We start from the raw sequence: 16,156 nt of genomic DNA on the forward strand, positions 1-16,156 counted from the left end.
ATCACCGAAACTTGGCTTTCAGACGCTGATAAAAATCTTTTCGGCTTCCCCAACTACTCATCTGAATACGCACACAGACCATCAAGCAATCATGGTGGAGTAGCCATCTATGTATTATCAAACCTGGCGTTCAAACGACGGCATGACCTTGCACTAAATTTACCTAACTGTGAAGCTTTTTCGGGATGTGGTGTACACATCCCGAAAAAAGTAACGCCATTATGACCATACATGATATCAATGTTGACCATTCAGAAAGAAATTGCTGGAAAGGTTGATGAAAAGAAATGTAGAGTGATAAAAATTGTGAAGGTATGCTGAAATGAATAGTCAGTTTCGCACAAAAATAACTACCACACAATTGAAAGAAACACAGACAGGGTGGGTGCTCCCTTGTAACTGTCAATTACTTTATTATTCTTCTGAACAGACAAGTGGAAAGAATTTGCTAAATAAATGTGCACAGAATTTTTATATATCACATAATTTATGGCCACTATAAGCCAGAATGACCCACTTAACCAGTACAAACAGCTGATAGAATAACCACAAGCAACACACCATGCGCAGCATGACAGAAAAGAAAGCGTCAAAATGAACGTCCTTATTGTGTCTATTTAGGTTTTCTAGAATGCGAAGTAACATATGCACACCTGGCGTGCGGTGCATAACCTCCCACATAACCTCATACATAACAAAAACCCAGAGCGTTTCGCATTTCTTCGCTTTAAAACACGGTCTTGCACATGCACGTGAACAGCTTGCAACAGAACTGCCGCAGCTTTATGAAAGCAAGAGTCTCTTCTCTGCCTGGGTTCATTGCGCTCATGCAGCTGAGCCATCACTACGGATACATGCATATACATGCCCAGAGGCATCCGTATGTTTACATCATCGCCGACAACACCGGCATCCAAGTGCCACTCAGGTGAAAAGTAGAGACATTTGTGACGGCATTCTAGTTCAAATTATAGATGCCCTACAAAAGCTACATTATTAGCATGTACGCATGCATGCAGGTCAAATCGGTAATGCTGAATGCGACCTCTTAAGAAGGTAGACATTTTGTTTGACTGTGACGGCAAATGTGTTTCTCGAACTGCCTAATTCATTGAATTCTAATGGTATATATCTCTGTAGCAGCCACATAATCTCATTATATACAAATCTAATTCCATTCGAATTACACTGAAATGTCTACTGTGACAGGGGTATCTAATACACAAACGGTTTGGAAACGAATGGATTTTGTAAGGCGCACACGATAAATGGCTTTAAGCTAGTGCATGGAAAGTGCATGAACATACAGTCAGAGGTTTCATCTAAGAGGTGAAACAGGTTTCACCTAAACTACAGGTTTCCCCCAAGAGGGGAGTGTGCAAAATATGCCTCATACTTTCACTTTAAAGTAGGGCAAGAGAGTTGCAATGAACCTTCCCCCCCCCCCCCCCGTGATGAAGAACTGTGGGTAGACCGAGATATCCCGAATATTTATTTAATTATTTCTATATACTGCAGTCTTACAGGATCATGATTATTGGGGATGAGGTATAGATTGCATGAAAAACAGGCTTGAGTAATGAAAAAGCTTGTAGTATCACAGGAATAACAGTGATGCATATGGAAAAGTAATAAAACAGATACAGAAGTTTTCGTGGAAAAATGTTACTTATAAGCATGAGTACAAACTCCAATTCATAGTTGCCTGTTCAATATAATTGTCATACTACACCTGCTCACACCCCTTGACAATTACCCATAATCAGACTTGTAGGTACTGCAAAATGCGAAGCAAGCACCCCCACCCAAGCAAGTGCCCTTCTCCCTTTTGCGGGAGGTGTTAAATAAGTGCCAGGGACTAGTCGAGCAACGAGAAAGTGCCCCCTCCCAAATCTGGTAAGGTTATTATTCGCTGTAGGGGGAGTGGGGGGGGGGGGGGGGGCTTGCTTGAAATCTTTTGGTACTTGCATTGATAAGTATTCATTTTACTTGCACACACACTTTACTCACATCCACACATAACTTCAATGAAGAATATTCCCTCTACTCCCCCCTTCAGTGCTCACCCATTCGCCCCCTCACGCCTACTCTCATCATTGAGTGTTCACTCATGTTCATGATCACATCACTCGTCACTCACTCAAATCATGAGTAGTCACTTGCATTCAAGCTCAGACTAACTCGCACTCATTGACATTCCCTCACAATGATGCTACATGGAAACTTGCACTCATGTAAGTAATCGCTGATGTTTTTACTTAGATTTTCTCAGGACACTTGTCACTCACTCATATTCATACTGATGCCTTTCAAATGATTGAATGTGTGCACTTATGATTGAGTATGTCAAGGTAGTTTCCATAATTTCTTCAGGTACATGGTAATAGCTGCTAACGATTCAATTCAAAATAAGTGAGCTCTGTATACAAATATCCATGTGCATAGGTTTGTTACCGTGCAAAAGTGTGTCACAGTTCTGTGTGCCAGTGTGGTCGAGAGCTGCACACACTAGCTGTTGATAGTTGCACTCGGTTGCTTCTCGTGTTTGAAGCTCTCTCTCAAATCGAAACCGAAAGTGGTCAATAATGAGGGGCCTATAATTATTTATCTGTCATGTGCTGCAGCAAAGGATGCGTCATGTTATGACTAACAGGCCCCCAGCAATATATTGCAGCAGAAAAACGCGAGGCCAAAGTTTTTGTGTCAGTACCCTTAGAAAGACACTTGAAGCAAACAACTATTCATGATAAAGTGAAAGGTTGATGTCCAAGAACATCTAAATCATTTTAAAGATTTGCATATTAGTAATTGAGAAATTGAGCAAATGTAGCACACAACATGCACCACCAGTGGAATGCAATAGTGCAAAAATCGTGACGTAGCAGACCCTCAATATAATTTAGAAAAATAGTAAGACTGCCTTAAAAAAACAAAGATTGCAAAAGGAAATATCAGAAAAAAAGGTTCCAAAATGGTATAAAATATTACGCGTGCATTCTTTTGATAAATTGAAAGAAAACAATTTCTGGTGCCGTTGCCTCTCAACACATAGGTGAAAAAAAAAGGTTTCATTTTTGCCAAGCTCTGCACGCTGATGCGGCATAGTCTAAACATAATTTTATTATTCATTGCTGCTAAGTGTGCAATGCTGGCTCATAAAATTCCACCTAATAGCAACCTAGAAGTTTTGCCCTACCCTTGCGATGTCATAGGTTGCTCAAATTTCGCGTAAAACTTGATCAAGAGCAGCTGTAGGGCAAGACTTAATTTACCGATGGGTGCCTTGGAAGGAACCTCTATACTCAAAGTAACTGAGTATTGCACTTTGTCAATGCAATGAACTGAAAAGCCTACTTCTGAGCTTGCTAATAGCATGCAAACTACCGAACCTTGGTTTCCTTTCAAACTAACGTTTTTTTATGAAACATGCACCTTGAGGTTTCTGGAATGGCATTTTAGAAGTTCAGGCTAAGTTTATGTACCGTCGTAACATGCAATAACTAAATTTTGAGGGAACCCAATTCTTACTGCGACGAAATATTTTCGAAGAATCTGTAAATGCACAAGAGAGTCACTACATTTGATGACTCACGAATACGAAACATATTTCAACAGAAGTCCTTGAATAACGAAATTCTTAGAAAAAAGTGTGTAAATAATTCACTATCGTGACATTACCTGCATTAATAAATTGCTCAAATGCATGAGTAATACACTTGAATTGCAAAAAAACTATGACCACAGTGCACTTGGGTAGCCGCCACCATGACTGTTTACGAAAAAGAGAAGCTGGCGTTCATGATGATGATCATTCGTTCATCGCTACGAGCCACTGCAGAGTGCCCAAGCCAAAAATTTATTTAACTAGCAGTAACTACACCTTTACACCTTTAAATGCAAACCGCAAGAATGTGTGACAACTTTACAGTGGTCATGTGGTAATATTTTAAGACTTGCACGAAAACACCCGCTTATTATGCTAACTCGTAATCATAGACTAGGTAGCGAAATTGGCATCTACATGGAGCTTCTTGCGCTGCAGTAAGTTGTGGTTCACTAGCTTTGTTGGCTTTGCGTGCCCATTGCTGCCGCACGTCGTCGCGTGTATGGAGTGGTAGCAGTGACTGTGTATGCTTAGTCCAACGTAAATTGCATGAAGCGATCGTGAAAGCCGATTTGTCTGCCCACAAAAATGCCCGCTTCAATGAAAAAGCGGAAGTTCATCACCCTAGTAAATAAGGCTGAAATTGTCATTCAGGTAGAAAAGGGCAAAGAAAGAATGTACGTTACTAAGAATGCAGCATCTCGTCCAGCTCGCTGTCCACAATCATCAAGGGCACCATTATTTGAGGGCAAGAAGAAGGCTCCCATTATTGGTATGCTTGAAAATGGCGTGGGAGCTAGAAGCAAAACCTGGATGGTTGCACTGTTCCCGGACGTAGACAAAGTGGTGTCCGCGTAGTTTTGTGAACAGCAGGAAGGGTTGATACAGTGTGCGAACACACTTTTTGCAATAAAATGTTTTTCAGTCAATTTCCTCTTCCCTGTCGCTTTCTCATGCCACATAAGTTCCCGCAAGAGGAATTTTTTTCGCTTTCCTCGCCGATTTGCTAATTGCGGAAGTCAACTGTATTGTTCTTTAGTGTCCCTTCAGCATTTGTGCACTAGAAATTGCTATGACATATCCCATAAGGCATCAGTCTCGTTCGATGGAGTTCGGCAAATCACACACATACATTTTCTCATCAGCTGGAAATGCAAGTAACGAACAAGGTGCAACAATATCCGAAACCTTCAACACAGATGGTTTAGACACATGTGAAAAAAAAACTCCTTAATGTGGCCAGGCAGCTTGACATTACTTTCAGTGCATACTATTTTCTTGCACAAAAGAATTATTTCTTCAGGATTGTGTGAGAAATTCTGCACAACAACAATCCTGTCGATCACGAAATATTCTTCTTCAGCAGTGCGCACAATGCTGCTATCACTCTTTTTTGCCCTCGTATAATGCCTGCTATGCAAAATTGTTCTCTTGAAGGCAAAACGAAAATGTTCATAGAAATCACTTGCAGACATAAACACTGAGTGCAAAGCACTGATTTCCTCTGCTGTCAACTCAGGCGGAGGATCAGGATTTCCAAACAATGATACTGAGTCAATAGATGTCACTGCCAAAGTTTTCGGATAGCCAAAAAGAGAACAGGTGAAATCTTTGACCTTAGTTTCAAAGGACCGTAGTTTAGTGACAAGATGCAGCTGCTGCAACATCACGAGCCTCTCTACAATCTGGTTTGGCACCCCTTTTGCTCCCGTGATTGTCTTCAGCAGTCTTCCATTGCCACTCTCGAACACAAAGGCAGAGTGTGCCCATAGTGGCCCGAACCTTTCCACAGAAGACGCAAGGTGCAGCAGTTGATGCAGGGTAAATGTCATCATGCGTGGACTGTAGAGTGTCTTCGTCCGGGAGACGAACTCTTGTAGCAGACGACCTGGATTTTAATATTCAGTACTAAATGAACGCTGTAGTTCTGAATGGAATTGAACACTTCAAAAGGCCTAATATGACGCAATGGGCAATGCTAAAACCAAAAATTACATGAATGAAGATATTAAACTAATTTAGGTCGTGCATTTTAGTAATGCCACTTTGACATTTGCACCTCTTCATGGTAAAACAATGCGGTAAATGAGAACAGGGGCAGAATACTCGTCATGCACAAAACATCAAGTTTTCATAAGGCAGTGATTATATATATCAAGTCTTATTATTTTAGAAGCAGTGTGGTAAAGACCTCGTCCTAACGGGAACTGGAAACAGAGGCTGCACAGAAACACCTAGAACTGTAACATGCAACTTCAGCACAACTTCTTCCGAAGGCAATGTGTCAGTAACCGGCACTACACTGGCCATCTAGAAAGCACTAGTTTTTGGTGGTGGTGGCAACATACATCTTGTTTTATATTTGTGTTGTGTTGACGTCTGATTACAACGCCATATTTATTGAAGAAATTTACTGTAAATAAAATGTTCTCTGAGCCACGCCACTTTCATTGTAAACATTGAGGTGTGGAGTAGTTTCGGCATATCAAAGGAGACGATTCTTAATTTCTTTACAGCAATTAGGAAAGTGACCATGTTTAAGACAACAATCTTTCACAAGAACTAAATGGTCGAGAAAGCACCAACAGTGACAGTGACAATGCAGATGATGCTAAAAAGCATGCTGCACATCACATCATGTGCTGCTTTTAAGGTACCCCGAAACGGATTTGATAATTTAGCATAAACACTTTGAAACGCTAAAGAAAGTCCCAAGAATCATTTTCAAACAAATTTAAACTCTTTGAATAACTGTGTATTAGTTTCAAGGCTTTAGACATATACATCAATATTGATTGCAATGGCTCAGTTGAACGAGTTTTCAGCTTCTTGCATAACCTTACGTAGCTTTTTTTCACATTACATAGCACCGGCGACTGATTTGACTGGCTATGACCACAGTCTGTGTCAGTGAACTTCTGGTGGTACGTGAGCTTTATTTACCTATGTTACAAAATGCCTTTTAAGTTGACGTGAGCTATGCAATAGTGTTTCCTTTGAGGTTTTTTTTATCGGGCATCTTTCTATTGCTAGTTTATTCATATAAGAGAAATCATTTTTCTTTATAGCACCCCTTTAAGGTACGTCGCCACCTTTGAAAACAATACTTCAAAAAAAACTATCTCCCCTTTTCAACATATTCAAATGTACAGGCATTCAGGATTGCTCTGCAGCACAAACGACTTCTCTATATATTTCTGTTCGACAGTTATCTTCGTTTTTAAATTACCAGTATACTTCCCTAAATCTGGAAGTGATGCTTTGTGAAAATGAAACTTACATTTTGATCAGTAACACAAAGTTATACTAGTGCCCAAATTCGCAGGATACATTTAGATTGGTTTGTGAAGAAGTATTGTAAAGCCTATTAAGATGGAGTAATGGTAATTGTGGCCTTTTGTATTGCTAATTGCATTATTTGCTCGTATTGAGGCTCAGAATGTGACACAATGTTTACATTGCGCCAACGTGCTGTACTACCATTGTGAAAGCTATCTTTATCAGTTCACCAAGATTGTCATCTTGCCAATAAAAACAAAATCTGGCTAAGTTCTGAGTTAAACAAAGGCTGAAATGCAAAGTGTAAAAAGTCGATGCACCTGCAAACAATTGAGTGAAACCGCTGGGCACAAGTCAATACAAGCACAAGTGATGTTTTTTGAAAGACATGCTATATGAAGAAAAGACTGTGTAGGCACACATCTGTTTAAATATGTTTTTATGAATTATGCCTGCGCAAAAACCCAAAACATGAATGAATGCTTCAGTCGGGCACTTTGGCAGCATGTCCCCAAAACTGTCCACGTAGGCTCGCACACCGCTTTCTTTGGACTGTTAGATTGAACATGTCAGCTCTGTAATCGAAATGGTGGCACGATAGATATCTTAAGGCAAGCTGACATCAATCCTAGTTACAACAGCACAGTAGCTTGTCTCTGCAAGCACCGCAATCACTCGAAGATTGTGAACCGCCAGTCAATGGCTGACAAGAAAAACATTTATAAAACTAGGAGCAGCTGAACCACCAAACGAGGATTGTGGCAGCTGAGGAAGGTCCCAGCTATGAGCCTAGTGGCTAGAGGAAAACTCCTTTTATTTCTTTTTTTTCAAAACTTCATTTTTGAAGCAGGACTGATAGTTGGCCTAGTTGGTGACATATTATGGGCAGGAACAGCACCCAAACTCACAAGACGAAGAGACACAAACAGCGCTTGTTTGTGTCTATTCTCTTCGTCCCGTGAGTTTGTACGCGGTTATTGCCCATATAATGCTTAATTTTAGTTTATTCTTGCAACAAAAGTCATAACTTTTGAATGATTTAACATTTCTCAATGAAAATCCTATGCTTAATTATGGAACAATAATCTATACAATGAATTTGAATAATTGGAAACTGCCAATGGCTTTTGATGCAAGGTTTTGAGTGGATTGCAACCATCTAAAATTACCCTCTTCTGTTTTTTTAATATACTATACTTATTACTGACAACAGTGCAAATATTCTAATTCACTGCATAGCCTGATTGTACAGCTACATCACCGCCAGGTGATTTTCATTTGCTGTTAAAGGATCGGTATTTAATATCGTTCCCGCAATAAGGGGCAGGAGGAGGCATATTATTGACTATTTCCGTAATTCATTGTGAATACTTGCACTTTTTTGTCTAATATGCCCAAATTGGGTTTTTAAACAGCCACTTTATTGCCAACACAAAGCCATCAAAATCAAAAAAGATTTCTGAGAAGGTGGCAATATACCTTAAGTAATGCAGCATGAATTTTTAGGAGGTAAATGTTTTTTACTGTGAAGGGGGGGGGGGGGCTGCACAGGTGAGTGTGTAATATTTGTTGGTTAATGCTAGTTGTCCCATGCCCAATACAAACTTTGGCATTGGCACATGTCTCTGTGTGCCATAACCAGCTCATATCACAGCTGCCATATTGTTTCATTTATCTCCACAGTGAGTGTTCAGGCACTCATCATCACCATCAAAATTTTCATGTATGTGGTCGTAAGCCTGGTCAAAGGCAACTGCCATGACGTGATGCTAGATTCTAATACTTTTGGTGGGCATGTTGATGTGAGAGCAACATTTATCATAATTGTTGTGCTGCTGTTAATTTCTATAAATTTATATCTTTATTAATTTCTCTAATATGATTATCAGGCAGAGAACTCCTCTATAAAGCATTAAGGTCTGTTATATGAGTGAAGTGTACGGGTGAAGTGATTTTTTAATTAGGCACGGCAAGATGGACTACTGACAATGCGTTACCTGTGCCAGTGCGTGAAACACTGGTAATTGAAAAAGGAGAAAACCCACAAGAATATCGCAGAAAGGAATCCAGAGCCCCGGCATCAGAGAAAGAGGAAGAATCGTGTGGGTGCTTTTTTTTACATTGCGGCAAATTAATTTCACAGTCAAAACACAGTAATCATATTCCCCTAGTCTAGAAAATCTAAAGGTATTGACTTGCATTAACCACCGGCTTCTTGGCCAATCCCCCTTAGTGGGTGAGAGCCACAAAAGAAAGGAACAAGCAAGCAAGCAAGAACGCGGCTAGGGTGCCGAATGTGAGCTATCAGGTGCAGGTACCGAGATGTCAAGGCATGCACCTAGCCGGCGACGACAATTACGGAGTCCTGGGGACGATTCAACCACCACCAAGGCTATCGGCTAGTTCCCGGCACGGTCTGGTTCTGGTGTTCGAGCTGAAGACAGTGCTGCAGATGACGTCGTCTACCGGGAGAGGGAACGAGCCGTCGAGCTATGGGCCTGAGCTTAAGCGCTGCCCCCACGGCAGCTTCACCGCTGGACTGTTAAAGAACGCGAACCACTAGTGAGCCGTATCTATCTCCTTGCGTGTCTGGACTTCAACTCAAGAACTGGAGAGACTTTAGACTCGTAGGGGTTTCCCCTTGTTAACGAGAACTGCCAGTGTTTGTTAGACTACCTTTTGCTGATCTTAGAATTCGCCATTTTGTGTTTTTTTTTGTTTTTGTGAAAACATTTTTTTCAGGTAAATGAAACGCTCACCTGTTTTTCTCTCCAGAGAATAAGGTTTCACAGCTAGCCCGACTGGTTTTATTTACCGAACCCGTCACAAGGTCACAAAGAAACATATGGCTACTACAAAAGCCCTTCACATACCTTATTGAGAATCATGGTTGGTAACAAGTTGCAAGGCACTGTATGAGGGGCATCTCTTCTGAACTGTATTTGAGATTGGTTCATTATAGAGCTGGTTCAAAGAATGTGAACTGTTTTGTTATGATGCCTTCTACAGGAAACAAAACAGACTCAGCCAATGCACACACCCCCTTTTTCTAAGTTTAGCACACACAAGTGGTGTATCTCCCTTATGTCCTCTGAAATTGTGATGTAAGAGCAAGCCACATAATGTGAAGTGACAAGGCCCCAATGACTTTCTTTCGGTCTTGCAAGCTGCACTTGCTTGCGCCTTTGTCCCACAAAATTTTTTTCTGCATTTCTTCTCAGCGCCTTTACACTAAGCACTTGGCACTACCCATTGTATAACAAAGAACTGCAAACACACGCTGTAGTAAGCGATCCACCTTCATAAGGCTAGATAGAATCAAGCGAACAACAACCAGCTGTGGAAATTCCAAGCAGTGCACCATATGGTGGAATGCGTGTGTGCTGCCTTTGCCTCTCTCAAATCTAACTTCAATGAAGAACGAAAAAAACACAGCTTTGTTTTAATTTTCCACCATTTATGTGCCACTTGGGCACTTTATACTTTTCAGACATGATCATCACCAACTTTACTACGGAATGCGTTTGTTCTTTAAAAGGCCCAAGTCTATAAAGGGACTCTTAAACAACCATACTTTTAAACAACCACACTTTTTAGAAGCAACAAGAAACCCACCCACACAAGATTTCACATTAGAACAAAAGCATTTGCTATGAGAGCCATGTTACGCTCACCTGTATTTGAGCATGAATTTTACCTTTCGTATTGACTTTGCAACTAAGAAAATTATCAAGCAAACATTTTCATCTCTTAACGGATAACCCTTTACACTCTACAGTCAATCTGAGCAACTTACCAGCACGCTGAACTTGTGGCGAAGTCAGCTCTTCTAAAAGGAGTATGTACACAGCTTCAACAAGAAGCACAAAGTGGTTCAGGTGGCGCTGTGGCAGGATCTCTGAGCAGCATGGCACGGCATAGAAGAGGAGCCAGTGGCACCATTCACTCGCCTTCCAATGGCAACGTTCTCTGATCGAGTGTGGGAACCTAGTGAAGCACTGAGGAGGCTTGATGAAGAGCAGCCTCTTGTCCACCTGTGCGACAGTTGATTGGCGCCCTGCCGTATAATGTGATATAAGTAACCCATTCCACCATTTTATAAGAGGGACATAGTTTTGCAAAAAAATACCATAAAAGAGAGACTGCCATATTGAAGCATAAGCATCTATTGCAGGCACGAGATATACGCCTCTGGAGTGCTGAAATACTGAACTGTGTGATCAACAAGTTGCTTTTTTTTCTACTTCCCAGCATGTTTATGTGGCAGCATAGTGTACTCCACATCAAATGAGTTGCAGAACTCATGTACCATTGCCTGTGCATGGTAAGAGAATAAACCAGAAAAATCGTAATTGGGCCATATATCTTGATGCCATGGCCAACATTTTTTATCCAAAATATACTGTTCATCTATAATTATATAATAAGAATCATTTTTCAAGTACTTAAAAAAATGATAGGCCTGGGCAGATAACAGTTGGTAATGTTAGTAGTTAAGTGCAACTCGTGAGTAGAGGTTCTAGCATATTACTTACCAATGTCATTCGGTTTGAACCACCAACTGGAGATGACAGCTATCAACATGTAAAAAAAAACAGCCCTCTAGCCTTTAACTTCAGCTTCAGTATTGTTTGCTGTTAGCCTCCCATGACTTTATACTGTGCTCTTTCTTATCAAGAGTGTTTACACTTGCCAGTGATTCTTTCATATAATGTAACTACATTTGAGAAATTGTATTTACCTTAATGCAAATGACTTTTACCAAATTTTTGATCTGAATAAAGGTAGATGCTTAGGAATTGTTTATTTTGAGCTTCAATTAAGGCCATTTGCTACAGGTCAGAAGTGGTCTGTAGCATTTAAAAAAACACAACCCCTACATTGCCTTCCTTCTGAAACAAATTCTTTTCTCTTTTGTATTTTGTTTCCACTCACTGCTTACTAAGGTTAGAAAATATTGTATGAACTCAATCACTCTAATGGGGAACACAGCACTGCATGGCTGTGCTTCACCAAGTGCATCAGGGTGTGGCAGGGCACTTGACCATAGCGGCGCACATGTAATGGGATGTGTCACTCTAACTGTATAGCACAGCTGTGCGAGTAAAACATGCTCCATTGTTGAAGTAGATGTTGCAAAGCACCCTCTGTGGCTGCACTACATCGCTCCAGTGTGCAGTCGCACCGCGTTGAGTGGCACTGCGCTCAGCATCGCCACACTAAGCGACGTTCGAGTGGATAAGCCGGTCCTATTGCTCTTTAACAAAATATTGCTGTAAGAAAACTACGAAAGCAAAACATAGATATATATTATATTTCAAAGCCTTCATCGTTGTGAAAAATCCAACAGGCTTTTATTCTGAAGTTGTTGTCCCAATATGATATTTTTAATGCAACCTGTCATCCCTGATGTAGTCTACTTATGCCTTGCTGCTTTAGCATTTACCCCTGTTAGCAGCATTAGCTAGCATTTTTGATCTTTTACTATATATATATATATATATATATATATATATATATATATATACATATATATATATATATATATATATATATATATATATATATATATATATATATATATATATATATTTATATATAATACTATGTTGTGAAGTGAAATACTAAGATACACGACTTCAGCTTTTGCAGAAGTGACGTAATTCCATAACCTGGACACAATGGACACAAGCATGCCAGATTTGCAAAGTAAGATGAAATAGACACTCACAGGTCAGATCAGCATAATTTAGATATTTTGGAATCGTATGTACTGAATGTTTCTCTAACAATCATACCATTTATATTTAACGACACATTTCATGTACAACATATGTTAAAACTGTTTCAGTCCAAATGTTCATGCATGTAATAATGAACTTTTGTGACACTGGGCTGCCTTCTAAGGCACATCACCTGAATAATTTTTTTCAAACGCATGACAAACTGCCACACACAACATAATATATTGTATATGTCAAGGAATCGAGCTGTGTGAATTTTGTGAAAGCTTATTGATTTACAGTAAACTGACAATGCGAATTAGACATGGAAACTTATTTAAACTTGCACTGCAGAAACTATTAAACTTATGATGAAAATTAGGCCATATAAACAAACAAGACAAAAGAAAAAAGCAGGTACACATTGTGCCTTGCTTTCTTGCTCTGCCAAGTTTTCATCATAAATCTATACCAACCAGCCCACCTATCAACCCTTCTGCATTGTACGAAACCAATGTCTCTTGAATTCCATAAAAAGGTTCTCACTAACTAACGACAAGCAGCCCTTATAACCTGCGCCCATCATGTAGCATATATTTAGCTACAGGTAAGCATGTTACTTCAGACATTTTCAGGACATGTTGAGACAAGCTGGGGGGAATTCGTTCACAACGAGTTATGTTTTGTCCTTAGTCAAAAACATGGGGCTGAACCCCGACTTGTATTCTACAAAGCAATACCAACCCATGTAAAATGCTTCCTGATTGTTGCTGGAGTCGAACTAAGCCTCCGCAAAACACTTGGTGACGCCAAGAAGGACACAATGCATGTAGTCCACAGTTTGGCCGAGGACAAGGTCAAAGCCCTTCAACCTTGCAAGCGGGGAAGGTCCTTTCAGCCCATTCACTGGCTCGCCGACCTCAATGGCAAATTTCATGTCTCGCATCATGCCTTTTGGTGTTCGCAGTTCATCTGCCACGACATTCGTGTACCTCTGGCGTCCTACAAAAAATTGGTAGAAAAGCTTCAGTAACCACAAAGCCCTTATCATCAGACAATGCAAAAAGTGTAATTTAAACACAGTTTCACAGCTTTATTTTAGGCTATGAACCACTTGAAATAATGGTTTTCTGTATAGTAGATACACTGGGCCCTATTGCTTTCTATTCTTAGATACTAGGCATTTTGAATTTGAAAATATAAAGGCTTTACAATTCTAAGTTTTTCATAGCAGGTTACTACTATTAGCAAAACACTATATTGTAGCAGTAGTTTAGGCACCAGCAATATTTTCTCAACAGTGCGGCACTCAATGAGTGCAATATACACAACGGGAACAAATTACCTTCATGATGCTCTCCGCAAGCGTAGCACCAGGGACACCCGAACAAGCCATTAAACTGGACCATGCTATTCACAGCAGCACGAGCAGGTGCATCAACGCAGCAGCAGACAGCATGGATGGTCGACCTAATGACTGATGATGCTGTATTCCAGATCAGGTGGCCAAAGTTGTTGACTTCTTCCACGAACTTGCCCATGAACAGTGACATGTCAGGGTGCCGTCCAAACCAAAGGCCCGCAACCAAACAATTTTTCATACGACACTCAGGTGGCAGCTCATTTATCAAGAACTCGATTGGCCATATCGATGATGTTGACAATTTAAAGATGGGGCTCCCATCTGTATTGAATGTGAGCGTCAAGTCCATGCTGCCAGAAGTCCCACTCCGGCGCAGTTTCCTGAGAATTGCCCCATCTGTTATGTTGTCCAGGGCCACTGAGGTTTCGTTGCTGCCTTCATTCAACTGAATAAGTCGCTTGAAGAGATCATCTTTACTTCGGGCAATCAATGATTTTACTTGCTCTTTCAAGTCTAGAATAATAAAAACATTTCCTTTGGCCTTCAGCGCTGAGACGTCACTGTCTACAGAACAAGTGGGGCACCTCATGGTACTTGCACCAGTTTGGGAGTTCAGCAGGCTGCCACAGACATCACAGTAGAAAAAGTGCTTGACGAGGCTCCTTGTTCTGGACGACCACATCTTTCTGAACAGGTGCTTTGTTCGTGGAAGAGTGTTCCCCTTGAAGCCAAAGAGGCCATCAATAAGACTGAGAAGATCACCTAAGGCCACCCAGATGAGGCCATGAGTTATCACAAAGGCCATGATCATAACTACTGCCGCTGCCTTCGATGTTGTTGACCCAGGCAAAGTATGAGAGTCCAAGAGCGCAAAATCTGCTGCTAGTAACTCCGACTCATCTAGAAAGGTCGGGAGCGCCTCTTCCGATTTGTTGCTAGCTTCAGTGTCACCATCGTTCTCAGAACAGTCGCTGCAGTCGCTGAATATGTCATCCATTAAAGGCTCATGCAGCTGGGTTTCTTCAACACTTTCAGTGCACGCACCATTATCCGTCTCCGCGTGTTCACAGACAGTGTCGTCGTCAAAGTATCTATCGGCCTGTGATGAGCGCACATCCTCGGGGTCCAAGCCGACGTTGTCGCCGCGACTAAGCGCATCGTCTGCGCCGTCTGCGGTCAAGGCAGGCTCACTGGTCGATGGCGACGGGTGACCGCTTGATGCCTGCGCGTCCGCGGAGACTTCGGCATCGTAGCGAGGGTCACAGGGGCCGCTGCGCTCTCGCTGTTTTTTCCAAAACGCCGTCGACCGCGGCAGCACGAAGGGCTCGTCTCTGTCGAGATAGCGTTTTCGAGTGTTCCTTGGTGAATCCTGGCTCATTTTTCGTTCAAAAAGCACGGCCTCATAGAGCAGCCGGCGCAGAAAAATGACTTGAATGTGGTCGTCCCTAGAACACCTGGCGCAAACAAACTTTGGGGATCGATGAGTGAACTCATGTCGAACTGTCAAACCACCACGACACACAGGAGCACGTCCATAGTACTCGCATGAGTTGTGAATTTCTCTAGGCTTCCTGTATCAAATTGCGAATACATTACTGTTTTTTCGGTTAAACGCAAAAAATATGTAGCGTCATCTATTGAGTAAAATACTTACTATAATTTGATTATTTGTGCTTTGTTGTTGTTTTGAGGTAGTGCAAATGATAGTTAACTTTCAAAAAATTGAGTGAACATTTTTTCTAAATTTTAGAACGCAGTTTTGCAACTCATACAGTTAAATAACTTTGGTGTTGGCTGAACTGTCATCCGAACTCAATCTTGTAAGCAGAGGTTGTAAGTTCTGTTAGAACTCTACGTAAATGCAAGAAAAAAAAGAAGTGTGTATATTTATTAAAACAAAAATTAAAATACCAGTTACACTGATGACACGCATCATGCATATTCGGATTATTGTCTCAGGGCGCTCCGGGGGCTCTAAACACTTAGGGGAAAAAAGCAACCAAGTACTGATACCAAAATAATCAACCCAATACGTACCATACCAATACATGGTAAATAAAAGGCATAGAAAAAATGGTGCATTTCTAGATCTTCAAAATATGTTGAAATCACCACTTTTAAACAAGGTCAGTGCATTCAAACGATCAACCGATTTTGCTATTAAAATTGAAAATTAAAGTTTTTTTT

At 40.9% G+C, this 16,156-nt stretch overlaps 2 protein-coding genes across 2 annotated transcripts; both read right to left on the reverse strand.

Moving 5' to 3' along the window:
• Window positions 1-389: 389 nt before the first annotated feature.
• On the reverse strand, window positions 390-11,427 carry LOC142814486 (uncharacterized). Its single transcript, XM_075893246.1, has 3 exons — window positions 11,419-11,427; window positions 10,680-10,917; window positions 390-5,492 (listed from the first exon to the last, which is right to left on the reverse strand). The coding sequence occupies exons 1-3, from the start codon at window positions 11,425-11,427 to the stop codon at window positions 4,795-4,797; spliced, it is 945 nt and encodes a 314-aa protein (XP_075749361.1). The 3' UTR covers window positions 390-4,794.
• Window positions 11,428-12,663: 1,236 nt separating this feature from the next.
• LOC142814770 (uncharacterized) lies at window positions 12,664-16,149 on the reverse strand. Its single transcript, XM_075894028.1, has 2 exons — window positions 13,952-16,149; window positions 12,664-13,608 (listed from the first exon to the last, which is right to left on the reverse strand). Exons 1-2 carry the CDS (start codon window positions 15,345-15,347, stop codon window positions 13,388-13,390), a joined length of 1,617 nt encoding a protein of 538 aa, XP_075750143.1. The 5' UTR covers window positions 15,348-16,149; the 3' UTR covers window positions 12,664-13,387.
• Between the last annotated feature and the right edge of the window lie 7 nt (window positions 16,150-16,156).

This window comes from Rhipicephalus microplus, chromosome 4 (genome assembly GCF_043290135.1).
Source record: "Rhipicephalus microplus isolate Deutch F79 chromosome 4, USDA_Rmic, whole genome shotgun sequence".
NCBI classification, from domain to species: Eukaryota; Metazoa; Arthropoda; class Arachnida; order Ixodida; family Ixodidae; genus Rhipicephalus; species Rhipicephalus microplus.

What these genes read in the sequence shown, in the direction of transcription:
- LOC142814770 (XM_075894028.1), bottom strand. Translation starts at nt 15,347, where the DNA reads ATGAGCCAGGATTCACCAAGGAACACTCGAAAACGCTATCTCGACAGA. An exon ending in TTGCGGAGAGCATCATGAAG is followed by an intron (nt 13,609 to 13,951) that starts GTAATTTGTTCC and finishes AATTTTTTGTAG; the next exon opens with GACGCCAGAGGTACACGAAT.
- LOC142814486 (XM_075893246.1), bottom strand. An exon ending in GCCACAAGTTCAGCGTGCTG is followed by an intron (nt 5,493 to 10,679) that starts GTAAGTTGCTCA and finishes ATTAAAATCCAG; the next exon opens with GTCGTCTGCTACAAGAGTTC.